Source organism: Cokeromyces recurvatus (genome assembly GCF_025118155.1).
Source record: "Cokeromyces recurvatus strain NRRL 2243 chromosome Unknown BX663scaffold_12, whole genome shotgun sequence".
In the NCBI taxonomy this organism is placed as follows: Eukaryota; Fungi; Mucoromycota; class Mucoromycetes; order Mucorales; family Mucoraceae; genus Cokeromyces; species Cokeromyces recurvatus.
The window spans coordinates 97,985-119,733 of record NW_026251398.1 but is presented as its reverse complement, the minus strand read 5'-3'; the positions used below and the strand labels follow the sequence as shown (position 1 = coordinate 119,733).

Genomic DNA, 21,749 nt, shown 5'->3' with positions numbered 1-21,749 from the left:
TTTGATATATGAAGGAGTAAGATCAAATACGACAGATTCTACTCTACAGTATCTTTTTCCTATAACTAGACTTAATGATGATGAGATTACTAAGTTCACGAATAGATTAATTAGAGATTAAGCATTTACGATACCATTGATATTATATACTATATTGCTTACCTTCTCGAAACTCTTCGTATATTTCCATGACAATAATAATGTCCAGTTCCTATTTTAGATTTCATTGCATACTAGCTGTGACTGCATGTACCTTATTACAAAAATGTGTAAAATGACCAGATACACGACCTCATATCGTATAGAGATTTATTACTGATACAGTTGAATCTTGAAAGTTATGACTAGAATAACAAAACCTCTATTTAGTATAATGTTTTAAAAGCACTACTAGATTATTCCTGTAATTCGGCTAATCCCAGTTGATGAAATGTAACAATATAATCTCTTATTTAAGTGAATTTAGTTTAAGAATTATACTGAATTCGCTTTAGAATGTTGCTCCAAAAATTTTGTAAAGGTACTCAAATTGAGTATAGAATAACTGTACTCCTAATGCATGATGCAAGTTTTATCCGTTTACAAGTTTCACAAAAAAATATATTTATATAATTTCATTTTGTTGTTTTTCTTTGTTTCTTCCTTTTTTTTTTTTCTAATAAAAACGATAAAATACGTAAGTAAAATAAACTCGTATTTTTTTTGTTTTGTTTTTTTTTCTCTCTCCTTAATATTTTTATTCTTTCAAAAGATAATGTACTCACCTCCAGAATCTGAATATCATCTTGAATCGCCTACTAATAATAATGAACAATTCAACTCTATGACATCTCATACAACTGTTAGTGCTGTTCCTGTTGTACGAAACAATCATTTCTTTAATTACAATAATCAACGACAAAGTCCCTCTTTTGCTTCTGCTATGAATTCACCACCTAATAATCAACCAGCATGGTTTGGTAGTACAAGTTTTGATTCTACATCGTCCTTTGGACAATCCCCGACTACCACAAATCGAGATGATTTAATTATCATTTCACCTTCTAATTCAACTGTTTTAACTGAAGAAAATAGTGAAGAATTAATTCAGCAACAACAAAGAAAGTAGGTTATTTAGTTTTTCCTTGATTATATATTTCTTGTTATTAATTATGTTTATAGTCTTCAAGAAATATTTGAAAAACGTCGTCGGAGAAGAGAATCGCATAATGCAGTGGAACGAAGAAGGAGGGATAATATTAATGAACGAATCCATGGTGAAGTATATATACGAATATATATATATATATATATATATATATTGATGTATAATAGTAAAACTCACATATATCATAGAGCTTTGTAGTTTGTTACCAGAAAGATTAATTGATACAGCTCCCACAAGTTCAAATGTTATGGCCATTGCTTCTGCAGGTCAAGTAGGCGCCAATGGAAGGGCGATCAACAAAGGAACTATTTTAAAACTTTCAGTTGATCACATAAAGGAACTTCGAGAAGAAGTAAATCGATACCAAGCTAGAATTATAGAACTAGAGGAAATGATTGAAGGAGCTAAAAAGAATAATACAAGACATCAAAGAGGAAGTTCAATACAATTTCAGCAGCAATTTAATAACTTACATATTGATAATTCATAAACTTTCAATAAAGTGTTTTCACAGTTTTGAAAATGAAGCTATTTTTTTTTTAATTTTTATTTAATTCATCTGGCTTTCAAATTTATAATAAAGGTACCGTAATTTTATTTTGTTTTATAATCTTAAATTTTGATCTTCGTGAGCACATAGTGTCTAAATGATATTGGATTGTATAAATTAGCTCAACAAAATAATAGTGAAATAGAAAGTAGAAATTCATGTAAAAATCTTAAAATAAAAAGGACTATTTTCTTGCCTGAAATATGCATCATTTTTCATGAATTATATTATATATTTCATGATAAACTCCTCCCTCCTATTGAGAATCCTGGTTCTAAATTCCTACGATGGTTTTTTCACAACCAAAGCTAATAAATCATTTTTCTTATTACATTCCTATAATTTTATTTTACCTCTCTCCTTTTTTTTTATCTCTTCGTCTCCTTCTACTCTTTCCAAAGAGAAATATAATGTAAGGGATAAGATGGTTTAATAAAAGAAGAAAGGATATTGAATCAACAACTGAGAAAAGAGGATATAAACGACAGTACATGTGTAGACAACGAATTAAATTATTTTTTTTAAGCAGCTCGATGGTATAACAAATGTGTATTTGAATTTCACTTGTCTGATAGCTGCCTTAGACGTCAATGGATTTTATAAAGATACTTTGAATTCATATATTGTTTTTATAAGAAAAAAACCAAAATTAAATTTAGATAAAAAAGTTAGTTTTCAGATAAATCAAGGCTTACGTTCAGATATTTTACTTGTAGTACTATAAATACGCAAAACGGAAACCTTGTTTATTACAGCTATTAAAAAAAGTTGGGTTACTTTTTTCCTATGAACCTAAGGCTGATCTTTTGCACTCCATATAAAAAGCAAAATAGACAACATATTCTAGAAAGTGTTTTTTATCGCGATGTCACAGCATCTTACAGTTATTGTATACCAGAACACTATAACTTTTCGTATTCGAAATACTAGCTGGAGTATTATTTCTCCATTCATTGCATATTCTTGACGTTTTGCATTTATCAACAGTAACAGCGATTAAGTCTCCGGCGGTTTCTCTTTACCTCAGCGTTCTTTAGAGCATACCAGTAACGCCACACTTGCTACTCTTGATTTTTATTGATTTCTTTTTTCAAACATCCCAGAACAAAAAAACTATTAGAAGTACTTTTTCTTTATCCCTTCAAAAATCAGCAAGTTTCCACATTTGACTCTTTTAGGACAATGATTAGATAAGCCCTGATTGTCAAAGCTAAAATCAGTTACTTATTTAGAGGTGGTAACTTTTTTCTGTTTCCTTTTGGTATTTTTTTTCTTGCTTGTTCTTTTCTGTTTATTGTATTTGGTGCCTATATGAATAAATATATTCTCCATTTCTTTAGATGTTCTCTGTCTCCCTTAATATAAATGGAAGTGGTTTTTGGTTATTTTTAAAAGAATAATATAATAAATTAAGGGCTGTAACCGCTGCAAAATAATTTACATAGACATGATGAGTATTTCTTGAGAAAGTCTATTGGTGGTACCAGTCTCATATTTGATTATCTTCAGCTTCTATTCATATTTGGTAGGCTTTGTCTTGTGATAATATCTTTATTACACACCGTCTGATCTCGTGGTCTTTTTTTTGTTCATTCCAGCTGCAGCAGTAAATACACATTTTCCTCCAGGGCCGAGAAGCTTGAGCCGATATGCATGCTGTATTTCTTCAAGTACAGAATTTTCTAGCTTTATATCAGTATTTTTCATCAAATCAGCCTCTGTATCGTTTCTTCTTCTATTGGAAACAAAATCGATCGATAACCATCTACTTTTATAGTGTTTGCAAATAAGATTCTATTGTTCTCGTTAAGAGCCAAATCCTCCATATCATTAATAAGAATAATGAGTGTAACACATATTTTGTAAAAAGTTTTATATATGTTCCGATAGGCAAAAAAGAACAAAAAAAAAAAAAAAGCAAAGAAGGAAGATGTAAAAATAAAAGACAAGAGCCTGTGAAAGCTTCATTTAATATATTAAAGATTTAATAATACAAAAAATTGTATCAGGAAAAGCAATATGTTTATACAAAATAAATGTTATTACTAGAGACATGATTTTGACATCAAGTAGAGATTGGTGTAATAATGGATTATTTAAAATTGTCATCTCCTAATGGGCTGTAGCTGTTACAAATGTACAAGTATACGTCAAGCCCAGAACATCATCCGGTCTTTGTACCTCTCTTAGGACACTTTGCTTACTAGGTTCTTGATACATCTTCAATCTTACTCTCATCAATTACTTACAAAGGTACTGGTTGCTCAAATCTTCTTTCTAGAGAAGGTCTATACCTTTAACTGATAGTTTATACCAGCAGCTCTTCACGTCTACTCGATCTTCCTTCTTTATACACAATTTGACTGAAAGACATTTAGATCGTTATTCCAAATACCTTTCAGCTTGTTGTAATGCCTTGACAAGTGATTTTGTACTGTAACTGCCAATGATGAACTAAAACTGCACTTGTTATATCCCTTGACGCCTTGGATGGCTATTATATAGTGGCCTTTCACCCTATCCTTTCCGTTACAATCATTTATTATATAAGTTTCAATCTATTCACTGTCTACATATGTATCACCAATTACAACTGCCTTCACCGATTTCTTTCCTTTCTATTTGATAGCTTCTATATAAAAAAAAATCCCAAGTTCTAAACATTGTGGCAAGTCGTAATAATTGTAGGTTAATTTCCTTCTATTGCATTTTTTATTTTATTTTATATTATTTTTTTGAAGTTAGACCAAATAAATATCACGGCTATCCTTTTATCAGCAATTATACTAGTATATCATCTGCTAATTTATCTATAGAAAAAGAGGTATTCAAGGAAAAGATATATTATTTTTGATGTGTTAAGCTATCGGATTTATTTTCAAGAGACAAAACTTAATCATTATTAACTATGAAGGGTTAATAACTAGTGCTATTCATAGCAATTAATAATATGTTTGTTAATAATTCTAAGGACTCATTGCAAGTATATTTAAATTATTTAATAACAATGTTGCTTAGTATTAAAGAATTCAAACTTCTTCAAATCTTTAATACATATAATAGAGATTCTCTCAATAAGACTAATTATTCTGTGACTCTTGCATATTTCTCCGTGCGGACCTATTATACTTTAAAAATGGGGTATTAATGTTGATAAAAGTCTTCTGAAAATTGCTATATCTATTTGAACTCATTAAGGATATTTTGTAAAATTCAGTAAATAAACTTAACAATATTAGCTGTACAAAATTATTATCTTTAAGATGTAGATCCCTACATGTAAAGTGCTTATATATTACTTGTAGTCGTCTAAAATATGAATTTATTTTGTTCTTTATTCTAGTGGTGAAAATTGCCCTAAAAATGACGAGTATCTCTAATATTTGTGCTCTTAATATCTCCTTCCTTTAACGTCTTTTATCCTTATTACTCAAAGTATTTTTTTTTCTTTTGTTATTGTTTCATTTCTTTTGACCTGACTTGGATAGGAACAATGTAATAAATTCTTCAAGGGCTGAAAAAGGGAATAATTCTTTTTAATTTCTGTAATATTAAATACACCCCGCAATATTAAGAAGCCTGTTATTTATAACAACTTATCAAAAATCATAGCTAGGGCTGAATAAACATTGCCCAATGGTTGTTTTCTTTTTTTTAAAAAAAAAAAAAAAAAAAAAAAAAAAAAAAAAAAAAAAAAAAAGACTTGGAGTATCTTATTTTTTGCTGGTTTTATAATAAGTGACCATGGTTCATATGCGGTGTCAACACCTGCATTTAGAAGCTTTACGAAACACTAATCATCGTATTTTACAGCAATGGAAAATGTTCCTATTTTCTTACCATCAACTAAGACAGGCTTCTAGTCTAGTAGTAAGATCTAAGCTAGGTAAAACCAAGCATAAAAAGTCTTAATTTTTCTTTCTTATTAACATATTTTCCCCTGTTTCATTTCTCTTTTTTTTATTATTATTATTATTTTCATAGCAACACATGATATAGATCTACACCGGCATTTACGGCAATTGAAATCGTCTGGCAAACAGCGAATTCCTATTCAAATTGCTTCAAAAATCAACAAACATCTGACTTCGTCATCTATAGCCATGGCCATTCATGGTCATCTACAGCACTTTCAATATGATGAAGCTTGGAAATTATTTGATGATAATCATACACGATTGCCTCGTCTCACAGCTCGTATGTTACTCGATTCTCTTTTAAATGACACCTTAGAGAATCGAAATTGCCTTAAACTTAATTTTGGAAAACTTCAGCAAATCTATCTTGAAAGGTTAAATGTTTTAGCAACTCATAATACCTGGGACACGCACGAAACTGGTCTTATTATTGAACTTTATGGTTTACTCGATCAACTCCCTCAAGCAGAGCGCATTTTTCGAAAATCATCCAAAGATATTGAGCTTTGTAACCAATTATTATCTGTTTATGTACAACATCTTAAAGATAATAAACATTTGATGGCAGCTAAAATAAAAGCTCTTGAACAAGATGTTGTAGTGCGACGAAAGATAGCAGACACAACTTTTTATAATCTGTTATTAATGGCTAATATGGATGATGTAACGACGTTTGAACAAATTGCTCAAGAAATTACTGAACATAACCGTACCACCTATCATATACTTTTGGAGTTTTACTTGAAGCGATGTCATACAAGACATGGGAAGGAAAAGGTACAAGAATTTTTGGACAAGATAAATCCTAATAGGACGACATTCAAGCGATTATTAAATGGTTTAGCCGATCATATAAAGTATTTGGTTCATATGAAGCAAGAGGAGGAAATGGCTGAAACAATCAAATCTGTGAATGACCTGTATCGATCTATGATTGATATGGGATATCAACCAGACACAGAAATACTCAATATACTACTAAAGTGTTATACGAGGGCAAACAATGATGAGCAAATTAAACGGACTAAAGACATGTTTTTTATGCCAAAAAAGAAGGGAAAAGGTGGTAATAGTGGTAAACGGAAGAAAAAGGCTAAATCAAAAACGGTAGCATATAAAGTGATGCCTGACACATATACATTCAATACGCTTATGCACTATTATTTGGCAAATAATAATAACGATCTAGCTTTCATTATGTATGATAGCATGGTTAGACTTAAGTTAGATCCAGATACAGTTACTTATGGTAACTTCATTGGGCATTATGCTGAAAAGGGAGAAGTTATAGAATGTCTAAAGTATTTAGATGTAATGCGACAAAAGGGAATTCCAGTTAATTCTTTTATTTATAATGCATTGTTAAACTGTTCATTAAAATATCCTCAAGAGGCAGATCTTTTAAAGCCACAGTTACGATCTTTATTAGCGAATCAGCCGGACTTAATCGATCAAGTTTCGTCTAATATTCAACTGACGAATTATAAAGGCGATCATAAAGGGTTTATAGATCTTTTGGAGCAAGTTATGACGGTCAATAATGGTAGATTAGAAACGCGTACCTACAATACTATTCTTCACACTGTAGGTAAACTATATTATAAACCCAGGAATCAAGATCATATCCTAGCATCATTGGATTTGGAAAATATTATAGCTTCACTTGATAGACATACACAGTTAGAACCTGACATCTACACCTATGCTCTCAAAATTCGTAACGCCGTTTATCTTGATGACATATCTACCGCCGAACATATCTTTAAAGATATGATTGATGCAGGGATCAAGCCAAACGCCTACGTTTTCTCACATCTTATTTATGGATATAGTAAACGTGGCAAAATGGATTCTGCAGAGCAAATTATGCAGCATATGTCACATTATGCAATATTACCCAATGTAGTCCATTATGCCTGTCTTATCAAAGGTTATTCAGATGCATCTGAATTTGATAAAGCCTATGAAACGTTTCGTACTATGTTAAAAAAACCTATACACGGTGATGTTGTACTTTATACAATTTTAGCTTCCATGTTTTTAAAAAGTCGAGGATCCTGGTATGCAATTGAGCTAATAGAAGGTATTCAGAATGCTGGCATGAAGATGGATGGAGCTGCCTTAACGGTACTCATTGAAGCATATGCTTCTACAGGTTCTGCTAAAATTTCAAAAATTCAGGAATTATGTAACGAATTGAGAAAGCATAATTGGTTAGATTCAAGAGCGATTACAACATCAATTATGGCATATTATTATTTAAAGCAGCCAAAAGCTGCACTTGATTTTTGGAATACGCTTAAATCAGATCATGTACAACTATCAACTACGCATTACAATTCAATGCTTAAAACATTAATACAGTTTGGAGATGGAGTAGCGGCAGGCTACTCAATAGCAAAGGAAATTTTTTTTGAGATGCCAGAACCAGATTCTAATACACTTGATTTAATGATCTGGGCAGCACATGAAATGTCAGATGGTGAAATGATACGTAAGATTTGGACGAGTAAAACATCTAAAAAGGATAGACCGTTAATGGCCCGAAGCTACTATGCGTTAATGAAAGGTCTAAATGATAATAATATGGCTCGATCTGTATTCGAAGAGTATCAGAAGTTACAGGATTTGCCTAATTCAACATCTGTTTGGATAAATTTTATTAATAAGTTAGCAGTTCAACAAGGATTTAAAAAATGAAGAGTTATACCTATATATTATTATTCTGTTTTCACCCATGTATACATACATATAACCTTCTTTTTTTTTTTTTTTTTTTTTTTTTTTGTACAGTTTAATTTTTCAGTAGAATGTTACTATATTTATTCATAACATATTAAAGGAAAATGAAAACAGAATTAAATTTATAATATAGACATTAAGGGGATCTTTTTTTTTTTTTTAGTAAATACTATTGGCAAATCTTTAAGCCTTGAAATACTAACTCAAGTTTTTATATGTATCTCTGTATACTGTACAGTCTATATCAGCTTCAATACTATAATAAATAAATCTTTATTACAGCCTATTATTATCTTTTTTTTTAGACTGGATATTCCTATCAAATATACTCCCTATTGTTATATAGATATTTATATGATATATTAAATGTAGTTTTATATATGAACACTGAAAGGCTTCAATATATAATTAGACTTTAAAGTAAAGCTGTTTCTTTACTACTGTACAGTACTTATGTAAACGACTGCATATACATTTGTTTAAATAAATGATAAAATAAAGGAAGGAGACGGAAAGAAAACTTTATATCTTCATAGCAGTAATTTCTGCTGGTAGCATTCATAATCATATTTATTAGTAATAGAATTTTAAAGCCAATGTGCATATTGATAAACTATAGATAAAAATTGCCCAGGGGTGTTCTTTAAAAAAAAAAAAAAAGAAAGGAAGAAACTATCACTACAAATATATTGGTAACAATACAAATTGATTATTTCATTGATGAAAGCAATGTTTGGCTAAATAAAGTATTCACATATTAATTAAAAAGTGAAAATAATAATACAAACATTACTTGTTTACTTCAAAGTAAATATGAGAAAAAACCTTACATAAATAAATCATATTATCCTTTTTAGAAATAAGCTTTGTATAATATATTCTTAAAAGTAGCTATATTTCTACTAAAGATTTTTTTTTAAAAAAAAAAAAGAACAACAACATGGACAGTATATGTTAAAACGAAACAGTAAGAAGTCAACAATAAAAGCACACCATGTATCGAAGAGTATACATAACTGTTATTCTTAAGGATTTTTTAGTGTCAACTTGATGAAGAAAACATAAGGAAAGTAAGCAATTTAGATGGATTGATAATGCTGGAATTGATCAGCAATGATAACTGTGCAAAGAGGACAACCTAAAATAGTTTTAATACTTATCATTCTATCTCGTTCAAAAAAATAAGATAAAATAAACTCGCTTAAAAGTATTTCTATATAGTATCAATTTCAAAATATTCTAATATGTACCTGGCTTCAAAAAACTGAAACAATTAATTTTTTAGTGGTCTAAACTTTGCAGAGGCCATCGACACTGAAACAAAATGATACAATGCTCTCAGGGACAAACTAATACATTTCTCCACAACAAAGAAAAAAAAACAAAACAATGTAAAAAATAAAAAGACAAAACGAATGGAGAAACCGGGGTTTGAACCCGGGGCCTTTCGCATGCAAAGCGAATGTGATAGCCACTACACCATTTCCCCATTTTATGGAAATTTTCATTTTGATGTATATATATTATCTTTAACACTCGGGCCGAATATTTAGCCGATGTTCGACCCAATTAGAATAGGTAAAATTGAAAGTCCTGCTATTTAATTTTATTGGAAATAAAAGAGGGTTTTTTTAAGCAGACCGAATTTATTAAACGAGTTTGCTATACATTTACCCATCAGCATTCGACTAGGTTGTGGAATGTATTTCTTTTCTTGCATTAATCTTTCTTGATGGGCCACTACAATTTTACTTGATGTTGAATTAGAATATATATTATTCTTCTATTATAAAATGATAAATGTTATTACATTTATAAATTACACTTTTCATTTATTAATCCTTTAATGATCAATGCATTTAACGTTTGCGCTTGTCAATCACATACATTAGAGGAGAATATATATAACAATGATTAATTTTAAGTTATTTTGCAACAACTGTGTTTAAACATTCTCATATACTTAATATTTATTGTTATGATTGTAGTCCTCTTTACAACTAAGTTAATAAGAATAAGCCGTCATTTATTAAATAATAAAATAAAGCTGGTGTATTTGCACTTTACAGCCTAATATTTATTCTATATTCAGTTTTAATAATAGTTATTGTTAGAGTATTCAAGCATTAATAATAAGTATGTACATTGTATTATGTAATAATATCTTAGAGGATAATAATAATAGTAGCATGTAACTAATTAGTATTGGTTATAGCTGGAATATTCACTGTGAATTAATATCAACGTAAACAGAAATTGTTCGGAGACGATATTTATACATAAAGCTTTATTATACTAGTATTCACTTGTCCAAATCATACTTCTATTAATACCACTTACCATGCAAAAAAAAAAAAAAAAAATGAATAGCCCTTGTCATTTTTTTTCCATATTATTTTTTTTTCTTCTTAATAAACCATGCAGAATTTTCACAGACTTGTCTTTTTCTGTTTTCTCTTTCCTTAACTTTTTGTATTTAAAACATTTATTTCAAAATTATTGGAATAAGAAGGGAATAGTATAGATTTTCAAATTGTTAAATATTATTTATAAAGCTTAAAGAATAGAAAGATTTCTGCAGTTTGCCTCTTTTTTTTTTCAGACATCTTTTATCAAACGTCTTTTAATTCTTTGATGATAATAAAAGAAACAAATTCTTGTCTGGCCTTACAGCTATTTAAACTATTTCTTGTTGAGTTCTATTTTCGTTTGCAAATAATAAGCCCTTAAAATGATTTTCAGCATTATAAAAATAAGAAACAGGTTTACTGGATCATCAAATTCACGACAAATTAAATTATATAAATACATAAAGGATCCCTTTAAACAGTAATTACTTTTCTACCTATAAACAGTCTTTATAACATCGATAAAGGACGATCTTTTTCCATATTTGTCAAATCGTATACTTGTGTTCAAACGTCGCGATAACCCACAACTTTTTCATTTATTATATCTGATATATTCGCAAAAATTCATAAGTACAATCCTTTTGTTCTCAATAAGTTAATATTAAATACCCTGACTTGAAATAAGCTATTATTTCTCTCTTTACAAATAGCCAATTAACTAATCTGCTTTAATTTTTGTACGTCCATGTTTTTATATTAAAGTAAACTTAGGTGTTAATTGTAAATATATATTCATGACATTAATAAGTAGAAGAAGAATCAATTTATTGTATATTAGTAATCAACTATTGAAAGAAACTGCTTAAGTATACCTACTGGTTTTTTTTGTTATAGTTAATTGATGTTAAAGTATTACTTTAAATTATGATGGTCAACAATCTAATACTATTGTTTGCCATGTTAAAATGGATTATGAGAGTTTCAGGGGAATCTAAATTAAAACACTTTTATGATCCGCTTATTTAATCAAGAAACATATCGTTAAAAGACCTTTTTCTTTTTAATGATTAGAAACAAAGATATAGTTTATATGTACACTGTCAATTTTGAGTTTATTCAATGGTCTTAATTACAATAACAATATAGCAGATACTTAATGTCTTTTGTTATAAGTGAAAGTATCATTCATAATGCATATATCATTTTAACCTCTTGAATGTTTATTATAACAAGAAGGGCTATTTTACGAAACAGTCTTCAGACGTCTAACACTTTTGTATATGATGAGCCAATGTTGTTTGTAGTTAATGTTTTATTTTATTTTATTTTCAAACTACTTCACTATCTTATGATTCTGTGCTGATAGAAGGTAGCACATAATTCTCTCTCTCCCATCGGAGGCACTATGCAGACGGGGCGATTCACAGCCCGACTTAAAACAGGCTCCCCATATTGCCTCTGTGTTCGAGTATTTAACGTGGTGAACAAGGCGGGCTCCACGGCTACGGCTGATTGGTTGATTAAAAAAAAAAAAAGAAAAGAGAAAATAAAAAAGGGGAGGGGGAATTAAAAATGTGTGCCTTTTTATATCCTTAATGAAATGTTGCACGAGTGACTACTATTAGTGTCTATTATCATTATTATTGTAAATGAATGCAAATAATGTTCTCCTTTTATTTTAGAGATAGGCCAATGAAATGATTTTGGTGAAGTAATAGGAATTGAAAGAATAAAAATATTAACTCTGATTACCTTATTTTGATGATCATCGAATTATTATTACTTGTTGTCAGATTCTGTATTAATAAGCCGTAAAGCGGTGCTATCGTCAGCAGCTTTTATATAAATCATATTCAAAAAAAAAAGAGGCATACGTGCTATTTTTATTTCAATCAGATAATCTTTAATTTTCCCTACTTAAAGTAAAATATTCTTTTATGTAACTTCTCTTTACTTTATCATAATGAATGCAGCTCCTTTTTAACTGCTGTTGTTTTATATGATAAGGAGCATTATTTTGTTTTAGTCATTTATTCTATTTTTAATCTTTTTTTTAACTCATTTCTTTTACAGCTTTGATTTTCCTTATATAGGCTGACGGTTCTAATAACTCTTTTATCCTAATATGTATACATATACCTTTAGTTGAAAGTCTTTTATTATAAACCTTTTAAATCTATTACTTTATTATTCAATAGAGCTTGGGTAGTCAATAATACTTTATCTTTAAGGAACAACGATAACGCCATTAGACTTTTCCCGCAATCAGATAAAAACTGCGTAGTTTTAAATGAGTCATCCTTCATACTACTTTTTTTTTTTCCTCTTTCCGATTTTTATTTTGATAATGATGTCCTTTTTATTTTATTTTAATTTTTTTTATTCGTTTTTTTTTTTTTGAACACAAATGTCAAAATTCGATCTTTCAAAAATTATTCGCCCTAACATCTTAGCATTAAAGCCCTATCGTTGTGCTCGTGATGATTACAGTGAAGGTATTTTATTAGATGCTAATGAAAATGCCTATGGTCCTTCCTTAGCCTCTAATCCTCAGGGCGATCTCAACAGATACCCAGATCCTTATCAAATTCAAGTCAAAGAACTTCTTACTAAATTGCGTGGACTTAATTCCGTTAAAAATCTTTTTTTGGGTGTTGGTTCAGATGAAGTGATTGATTTAGTCATTCGTGTTGCATGTGTACCTACCAAGGATAAGATTTTGATTACACCACCTACATATGGCATGTATTCCGTATGTGCTCAAATTAATGATGTTGAAGTTGTCAAGTCACCTTTGAATGTTAAAGATGGCGCTTATCAATTAGATTTAGATAATGTAAGTATATAAAAAAACTTAATTGTATTTATATGTATGAACTAATTTTTTTTTTTTTTTTTTTTTTTTACTTATATATCTGTATATAGTTGTTTAGTGCTTTGAAAGCAAATCCTGAAATAAAGATTATCTTTTTATGTTCACCAGGTAACCCTACTGGTACTTGTCTCAGTCATGACAGTATCCGTGCCGTTCTTGAATCAGATTTCCAAGGTTTAGTCGTTGTTGATGAAGCCTATGTTGATTTCGTAGAAAAGGAAGAAGGCTCTGTAGCTGCTTGGGTTGATAAATACCCTAACTTGGTTGTGATGCAAACACTCAGTAAGAGTTTTGGCTTGGCTGGTATCCGTTTGGGTATTGCTGTTGGACACCCCGACTTGATTCAAATTTTCAATAATACCAAGGCACCCTATAATATTAGTACACCTACTGCTCTTATTGCCAAGGAGGCATTATCAGACGAAGGATTGACAAAGATGTATGATCATCGTAAACGACTTATTGCTCAACGAGGACTTTTAATCGAAAAGGTGCAAACACTTAAAGGGGTAGGACGTGTCTTGGGTGGTAATGATGCCAACTTTATTCTTATGGAAATTTTAAACAATAACGGCAAAGCAGATAATGAACGTGCACTTAAGATTTACTCATTAATGGCCGAAAAACTAGGTGTCGTTGTTCGTTTTAGAGGCACAGAATATGGATGTGAAGGATGTTTGAGAGTTACGATTGGCACTGAAGAGGAGAATAAAACATTATATAATATGCTAGAAAAAGCATTAGAATCCATTCAATAGTAATGTAGAACAAATAATAAAATGTCATATTATATAAGCACATGTACAATATATGATTTATGTTACAAGTAATTTATACTTTTTTTGGGCATTGAGACTTATTTAATCTTTAAATTTCCTTTTATAAACAATTTTTTCAAGCTTATTGTGTTTTAGTAGCGATTCAGTATAATAAAGGTTCTTTTTTTTACTTCAAGAGATATGTATAAATATGCGTATATTTAAATTGAGCTGTATGTAAATGCAATATATTTCTATTTATTTATTTTTTAAAATAGTAAAGAGTTTTTTTTTTTTTTTTTTTTTTTTTTTTTTTTTTTTTTTTTTTTTTTTTTTTTTTTCCTCTTATTGCATAAATCATATGCTTTGTAAAACAGCTGCTACTAGTACAAGAGAAAAAAAAAGTATATATTTGTGCTTTATTCTTTCTTTTCTTTTTTTCTTCTTATATTTAATTAAATGGATACTACAACAGTCATCAATCGTACACTAGGTATTGCAGCGCTTACTATTACTGCTTTAGTCATCAAATATCCAGATTGTGCCATTTTTGATGAAAATCGTGAAGGAATTGCCTACAACAAAGGATGGCCATTACTTGGTGGTCTTCCAACTATCTTGGCTAGTTCAGAACGTATACATGAATTTTTCTTGTCTGGATTTACAAATTTAAATTCACTTACAACGTATGTAGTAGACCTTATTTCAATATATATAAATATATATATATATACATAGCTAATTATTGGTGCTGGTGGGTTTTATTATTATTATTATTATTTTGGCTTATATAGGACTACTTCAGCATTAGGTATGCCTCGAGCAATAGCCACAATTGACCCACGAAATGTTGAACATATTTTAAAACGTAAGATATGATACTTATAGCCCCTTCCTTTTCTCCCCTTTTAATTAATACTATATATATACATGTATATAAATATATATACTTTAAATAGATAATTTCGAGAATTATGTAAAAGGACCCCAATTTAACACAGCTACAGGTGATTTATTAGGCCATGGTATCTTTAATGCTAACGGAGAACAGTGGAAATATCAAAGAAAAACAGCAAGTCATATCTTTAACGTGAAAAACTTTCGAGATCGTTTTACCGAGTATATATCATCTAGAACCTCTAGTGAAGAAAAAAAAAATTATTACGAGTACTAAATAAATATTTTCTATATATATATATTTTTTATAGGGTATTTGTAAAGGAGCTTAATGTGATGTCTGAATACATTTTAGATAAAGCAGTAAATGGTCATGAAATTATTGATTTCCATGATGTCATGTTTAGGTTTACATTAGATTCATTTATCCTGTAACTTTAACAAACAAACAAATCAATATGTATATACACACACATATATATATATAATGTCATTTATCATTATTTCTAATAGACTTGGATTTGGCGTTGAATTGGACGCCTTAAAAAGCAAAGATAAGGTACCATTTGCAGCTTCCTTTGATGCTTGCCAACTCGACTCCTTCCAACGTTTTGTTAATCCATTTTGGAAACTAACTGCAGCTTTTAAAAATTTTATTAATCCTGGTGAAAAGACAACCACACAACACTTGAAGACAGTTGACAATTTTGCCCATCAAGTTATTGAAGAACGACGCCAAAATCCAGAAGCTAATAACAACAATGATCTCTTATCTCGTTTTATGAATGCTCATAATGAACATGGACAGCCTCTAAACAACAAAGAATTAAGAGATATTGTATTAAATTTTGTAATTGCAGGAAGAGATACAACTGCACAAGCCCTTTCTTGGGCCTTTTATATGTTATTGTTGCACCCACGAGTTGAGAATCATTTATTGAAAGAGATTCATGAATATATAACAGATGAATTGACAAATGATGCTTCTCAATTATATGAAGTTATTAAAAAAATGACATACGCACACGCTGTGTAAGTATCTATATTCTCCCCTTCTTTATATGTATACATCTATTGTACTGATATGTCCTTTTTTTTTTTTTTTTTTTTTTTTTTTTTTTTTAATAAATAAACAAATAGATTCTATGAAGTTTTACGATTATATCCTTCTGTTCCTGCTAACCAAAAATTTGCATTGAATGATGATGTATGGCCAGACGGTACGGCTATCCGAAAAGGAGATTATGTTATGTGGTGTCCATGGGCTCAAGGACGATCAGAGGCTGTTTGGGGTCCTGATGCAAGAGAGTTCCGACCAGAACGATGGATTACACCTGATGGTGAATTGAAACGTGAGTCTCAAGGACAATGGCCAGCCTTTCATGCTGGACCTCGTGTCTGTCTTGGTCAAAATTTAGCAACACTTGAGGCCCTGGTGGCTATGATATTTTTAGTTAAACAATACAAGTTTAAATTAGTACCAAATCAGAATATTACATATCAAGTTTCATTGACCTTACCAATGAAGGAAGGCATGAAAGTATATGTTGAAAAACGAGATCAATAAATAAATGATATCAATTATTAATTTAAAAAACAGCATGTGTATTAAAAAAAAAAAGTTCTTTTATTTCATTTACATATATTTCTTTTTCTTTATTTTATTTTTTAAACAAAAGGGGTAGAGGGAATATGACATTACTAAAGAGGACAAACCTCATCTACATTACAGCATTTGCTATTCGATTAGCCATGTTTAATTTTCCTTCAGTCGCAAATACACTCGCTGATCGTATTGAACTCTCAACTCCCATTACAAGTTTTAAGCGATGTAATTTTTTTTTTTTTTTTAAAAAAAAATGCCATTGCAAAATCTTACATGTTATTTTTAATGTTTAGTGACAGAAGGCATTTATTTATATAATCATAATGTACCTCCTTATGATGGTGATGCTTTCCATCAGGTAAGAAATATTTATAATATTACATCCTATAAACTCATTATTACGTTTTATTTTTAGTTACCTTTATTACTATGCCTATTTTCATTCATAATGTCTTTTCCATTTTCTAATACAATCCCCTTTTTGTATAGTACAGTTGATATTATTATTGCATATGCGCTTTCTCGTATCGCTCAACTCAAAGAAAATACTACTATTTCCCCTAGTACAGTAGCTGCACTTTATCTCTTTAACCCTTTAACCATCTTATCTTGTGTATCACGCTCAACCATCATCTTTACTAATTTTAGTATGGTCCTTAGTCTACTTAGTGCTCTTAAGGGACACAGCCATCAAGCCATGTTTTGGATTGCCCTGGGTGCTTACCAAAGCCTTTATCCCATTATGTTAGTTCCTGTTTTAATCATGATATTAAATAACAATATATCTATCGTAGGCTCATTTGTAGTCTATCTGACTGGACTATTTGCTATGTCAAGGCTCTATGTGGGGTCCTGGAGTTTTATTCGAGCTACTTATGGTATCATGTAAGTTAAAAAAGGAAAAAACAGAAGCAACGATAATAGAGTAGTAAGGAGAGAATTAATTTTGATATGATTTATACAGTTTATTTTTATCAGATTTAACACCCAATGTAGGCATGTTTTGGTATTTTTTTATTGAAATATTTGATCAATTTCGATCATTTTTTATGGTGGCATTTCAGTTCCACATGTTTATCTTTACTGCACCCATTTGCATACGTCTAAGGTAATAGCCTTTTTTTTTTTTCTACACATTTTTTAAATAGTATTACTTTTGTTTTATTTGTAGGAAACAACCCATCTTTGCAATGACGGTACTTTGTAGTATTATGGCAATATTTAAAAGTTATCCATCTGCCGGTGATGCCGCCTTTTATTTATCACTAGTCTCTATGCATGATGAACTTTTCAAATGTAAGGATTTTTTTTTTTTTTTTTTTTTTGGTATTTTATATTTATTTGATTTTTTTTTTTTTTTTTTTTTTTTTTTGGTATTTTATATTTATTTGATTTTTTTTTTTTTTTTTTTTTTTTTTTTTTTTTTTTTTTTTTTTTTTTTTTTTTTTTTTTTTTTTTTTTTACCTTTATATGCAAATGCATATATCTATAGATTGCAGGTATGGATTTTTAGTTTCTAATTTATTCTTGTATGCCTCTGTATTGGCACCTATTTTTTGGCATTTATGGATTTATGCAGGCAGTGGAAATGCAAACTTCTTTTATGCTATTACATTAGTTTATAATCTTGGACAAGTCTTACTGTTAATTGATTTAGTTTACGCTGCACTTCGAAGAGAATTTGACTTGGAACATCCTGAATCCATTGGAAAGTTAGTTATTCATAAATAAAATATATAATGTAAAATTTATTTATTTAATAATGGTAATAATAAGAATAAGAATAATAATAAAATAAAAAAAGCAATAAAATAGCAGTGAAAATGATATAGCATATACATATATAGTATATATATATATATATTTATATTTTTTAAGCATTATTTGCACTTATAGTATCAGTCGGAACCATCTCTACTTTTTCTAATAATCCATCTGATTTGGCTAAAACACTTGCAAAATAAGCGGCCATCTCCTTTGAAGTCAATGCCTTCATCTCCATTTCATGTCGTTGTTGTTCCTTGGCTTCAATGGCTCTTTGAATACGGTTTTGAATTTCCCAGCCTTCCATTCTCAATACCTTGCGACTCTCACGACCTAAACGACGTGCTTGACTTTCAATATACCCTGATTCTTGTACAGCCTTCTTAAATTTTCTAACCAATTTGCGTTCAACAGCATGTCGCATATCACTCACGACATACACGATCAAACCAAGTGATGCAATACCCACAACGGGGGTCACCCAACGACGTACATGATGGGATGGCATTAGAGTCGAGATGGTCCACATACTTGTCATGGCATCCTTAAAACCCAACATACGACCACCTAACATGGCCGCAGCACCAACAGATAATGCAGTACCTGACAGTTTGTCATCCACAATGAAATCAAAGAAGTCTGTCAATTCAACCGCGACCTCAATCTTATGATTAGGGGCACTGATTTGATTCACATTCGCAGTCATCGTATAAGGACCTAAATGTTCAGTCCCCATGCGATGCAATTGATCTAAACAAGTCGCTGTCGTCTTCTTAGTCTCTTGTTCCTCTGCCACTAAACTTTGAAGAAGTGTTTGTGACATGGAATCAGCGACATCTTGTGCATACTGCCAAATCAAAAGGATACCTGGATATTCAATATGAATAGCATCACGAATGCCTTCAACGGCATGACTAAGGGCTTCCTTAGCATGTCGCTGGACAACTGCCACAGTCGATTCAGCAACGTGTTCAACTTGATCCAATAAACAATCTCGTACTTTCAAAAGTTGTTGATAGGCAGGCAAATCTTGTTCGAGCTGTGATGTTGCTTGCGCAGCTTCTCGTTGAGCATGTTCACAACTTGCATCAGCTACTACATGCACATCCATTAATAAGTTGACAAGATAATTCTTGGCAGGTAACAACTTGGATTTTGTGCGATTCTCTAATACAAACGCTCTCAAACGTTGCTCGAGACGTGCAAAGTCGGGGCTATCCACTTGACGAGATCCGGGTTCTAAATCCACATTACCAGCAGATACAAAATGAACAAGGTCATCAGCATCAGCATAAGTGGCAGGAGATAATTGACGGATTTGTTCTAAAATGAGACGTCTACAACGATCCTTATCACGAATCGAGTCGAAACGATTCACAACAATAAAGATGTGGGTCTTTTCATTAGCTGCGTTCCACAAAAATTCCTTACCCTAAAAAAGTATATACACACACAAAAGAACAAAAAAAAAAAAAAAAAAAAAAAAGAGAGAGAGACGGAGAGAGAGAGAGAAAGAAAGTTAAACATTGTAATAGAAATAAATAAATTTAAATATTCAACTTACAGATAATGTGAAATGGTTCTCTGCACTCACTACAAAGACAACAACATCAATTTCTTCTTGTCGTGCAAAAACAGCAGTTGTCTTGACTGAATCTGTATTAAGACCAGGTGAATCAATGAGGGCAATATCTACGACACCGTTATGTAACAATGATTCTTGCGCAGTACGTGCATCATTTGCATAGACCTTTAACATCTTATAATGTTCATAGTCTTCTGTAATCACCTTATAAAGATGACGCCATTCAATAACATGATAGGTAGAAGGATCTAATCGATTATAGACTTCGACGTCGTTTGGAATTGCATGAATCTGTTCCAGTCCATCATTCATAAGGACAGCATCTAAAACTTCACAGAACAAGTTGGTGCAAGGCTGTTGGTCAGCCGGCAACAGCTCACGTTTCAAAAGGGCATTTACAAAAGTTGATTTACCCGAGTTGAGATCACCAGTAACTAAAACTTTAGAGGCAGTATCTTTAACACGGCTGTGTAAGTTCTGAAGATGTTTAAGGGATTGTTCAAGACGATCTGAGAAAAGAGTAGAAATAGATTTGGATTCAAGTGAGCTAAGATCAGTAGAGGTATGACCGAGCTTAAGATCGAGTGATAAGATACTAAGGTCATGATTGAGATAGCGATTATTGTTGGAGAATGGGTTAGTGTGGACAGCCTCTATGGTGTCTAAAGTATGAGAGCGAACTGGTTTACGTTGTGAGAAAGGATAAATAATAGGGAACTTGTGTTGTTTAAGATCCTGACATATCCCCATGACAGAATGAATGTGGGACATGAGGCGTTGACAACTGTCTCGATAAGTACGTTGTTCCTGTGCTGCATTAAGACGGTGTTGATGAGTCCTAGCTGCGGAAGAATTAGTTGGTGATGGTACAGGTTGCTTCATTGATAACTCAACTGATGAAAATAATCGACTATCATTAGTAATGGTAGAGTTTGTAAAATAAGAATCATCTAAACTAGGTGCTGAATTGCGTCTCAAAGGTTGTTTTGAAGACAGAAATGAAGATGACGCTCCAAACATCTGCGATTGAGACATTTCAATTTGATTTAGATTATTTACTTTTTTTTTTTTTTAATTTGTTTTGAAGTTTATAAAGTAAGAAAAAAAAACAAAAACAAAAAAAAAGAGAAATGGTTATAAAGTAGACAAAAAATATTAATAATAGAAAAAAAAAACAAAGTAAATAATAAAAAAAAAAAAAAGGAAAATAAAAGCGGGGGTGTGAAATATGTTGCGTAGAGATAAGAAAAAAAAAAGCTTCCAATAATAGGGAAATTAGTAAGCCAATTAAAATTGCTCATCGCCCTCATCATATGCTTTATAGAAATATGAGTTATTTATGTAAACGTTAATGATTGGTTGAAAGAGATAATCATTCGTTTTCCTACTAAAGGATTACATTACATAAGGGAAGGGACTAAGAGTATGGTTTAGTATTATATCTAAATACAACCCTTTTTTCATGATAGTGGTATTCTTTATAAAAGATGTTAGTCTTCTTTCTTTTATCCTCTAAAGCTAGTTTGTAGTAATGTCGATACTTGACGACATTTTCTT

At 30.7% G+C, this 21,749-nt stretch overlaps 6 protein-coding genes and 1 non-coding gene across 7 annotated transcripts; 5 read left to right on the top strand and 2 right to left on the bottom strand.

Moving 5' to 3' along the window:
* Positions 1 to 658: 658 nt before the first annotated feature.
* On the top strand, positions 659 to 1,736 carry BX663DRAFT_508697 (uncharacterized protein). The gene is made up of 3 exons (XM_051527521.1): positions 659 to 1,104; positions 1,162 to 1,256; positions 1,336 to 1,736. Exons 1-3 carry the CDS (start codon positions 755 to 757, stop codon positions 1,635 to 1,637), a joined length of 747 nt encoding a protein of 248 aa, XP_051382852.1. The 5' UTR covers positions 659 to 754; the 3' UTR covers positions 1,638 to 1,736.
* Positions 1,737 to 5,399: 3,663 nt separating this feature from the next.
* BX663DRAFT_53650 (uncharacterized protein) lies at positions 5,400 to 8,375 on the top strand. The gene is made up of 2 exons (XM_051530630.1): positions 5,400 to 5,583; positions 5,682 to 8,375. Exons 1-2 carry the CDS (start codon positions 5,442 to 5,444, stop codon positions 8,312 to 8,314), a joined length of 2,775 nt encoding a protein of 924 aa, XP_051382851.1. The 5' UTR covers positions 5,400 to 5,441; the 3' UTR covers positions 8,315 to 8,375.
* A 1,397-nt stretch (positions 8,376 to 9,772) lies between these two features.
* On the bottom strand, positions 9,773 to 9,845 carry BX663DRAFT_t76. Its single transcript has one exon. It is a non-coding gene; the product is annotated as a tRNA-Ala (tRNA).
* Positions 9,846 to 13,093: 3,248 nt separating this feature from the next.
* Positions 13,094 to 14,537, top strand: BX663DRAFT_472415 (histidinol-phosphate aminotransferase). The gene is made up of 2 exons (XM_051524174.1): positions 13,094 to 13,543; positions 13,633 to 14,537. Exons 1-2 carry the CDS (start codon positions 13,115 to 13,117, stop codon positions 14,338 to 14,340), a joined length of 1,137 nt encoding a protein of 378 aa, XP_051382850.1. The 5' UTR covers positions 13,094 to 13,114; the 3' UTR covers positions 14,341 to 14,537.
* A 247-nt stretch (positions 14,538 to 14,784) lies between these two features.
* BX663DRAFT_508691 (cytochrome P450) lies at positions 14,785 to 16,834 on the top strand. The gene is made up of 6 exons (XM_051527520.1): positions 14,785 to 15,026; positions 15,135 to 15,208; positions 15,300 to 15,459; positions 15,549 to 15,668; positions 15,751 to 16,269; positions 16,378 to 16,834. Exons 1-6 carry the CDS (start codon positions 14,800 to 14,802, stop codon positions 16,802 to 16,804), a joined length of 1,527 nt encoding a protein of 508 aa, XP_051382849.1. The 5' UTR covers positions 14,785 to 14,799; the 3' UTR covers positions 16,805 to 16,834.
* Positions 16,835 to 16,929: 95 nt separating this feature from the next.
* BX663DRAFT_486161 (GPI transamidase component-like protein) lies at positions 16,930 to 18,574 on the top strand (the record flags this gene model as incomplete). Its single annotated transcript, XM_051524659.1, has 6 exons — positions 16,930 to 17,068; positions 17,137 to 17,201; positions 17,259 to 17,728; positions 17,808 to 17,951; positions 18,015 to 18,139; positions 18,336 to 18,574. 6 exons carry the CDS (start codon positions 16,930 to 16,932, stop codon positions 18,572 to 18,574), a joined length of 1,182 nt encoding a protein of 393 aa, XP_051382848.1.
* A 142-nt stretch (positions 18,575 to 18,716) lies between these two features.
* BX663DRAFT_434488 (uncharacterized protein) lies at positions 18,717 to 21,212 on the bottom strand (the record flags this gene model as incomplete). Its single annotated transcript, XM_051523067.1, has 2 exons — positions 18,717 to 20,039; positions 20,172 to 21,212. 2 exons carry the CDS (start codon positions 21,210 to 21,212, stop codon positions 18,717 to 18,719), a joined length of 2,364 nt encoding a protein of 787 aa, XP_051382847.1.
* Between the last annotated feature and the right edge of the window lie 537 nt (positions 21,213 to 21,749).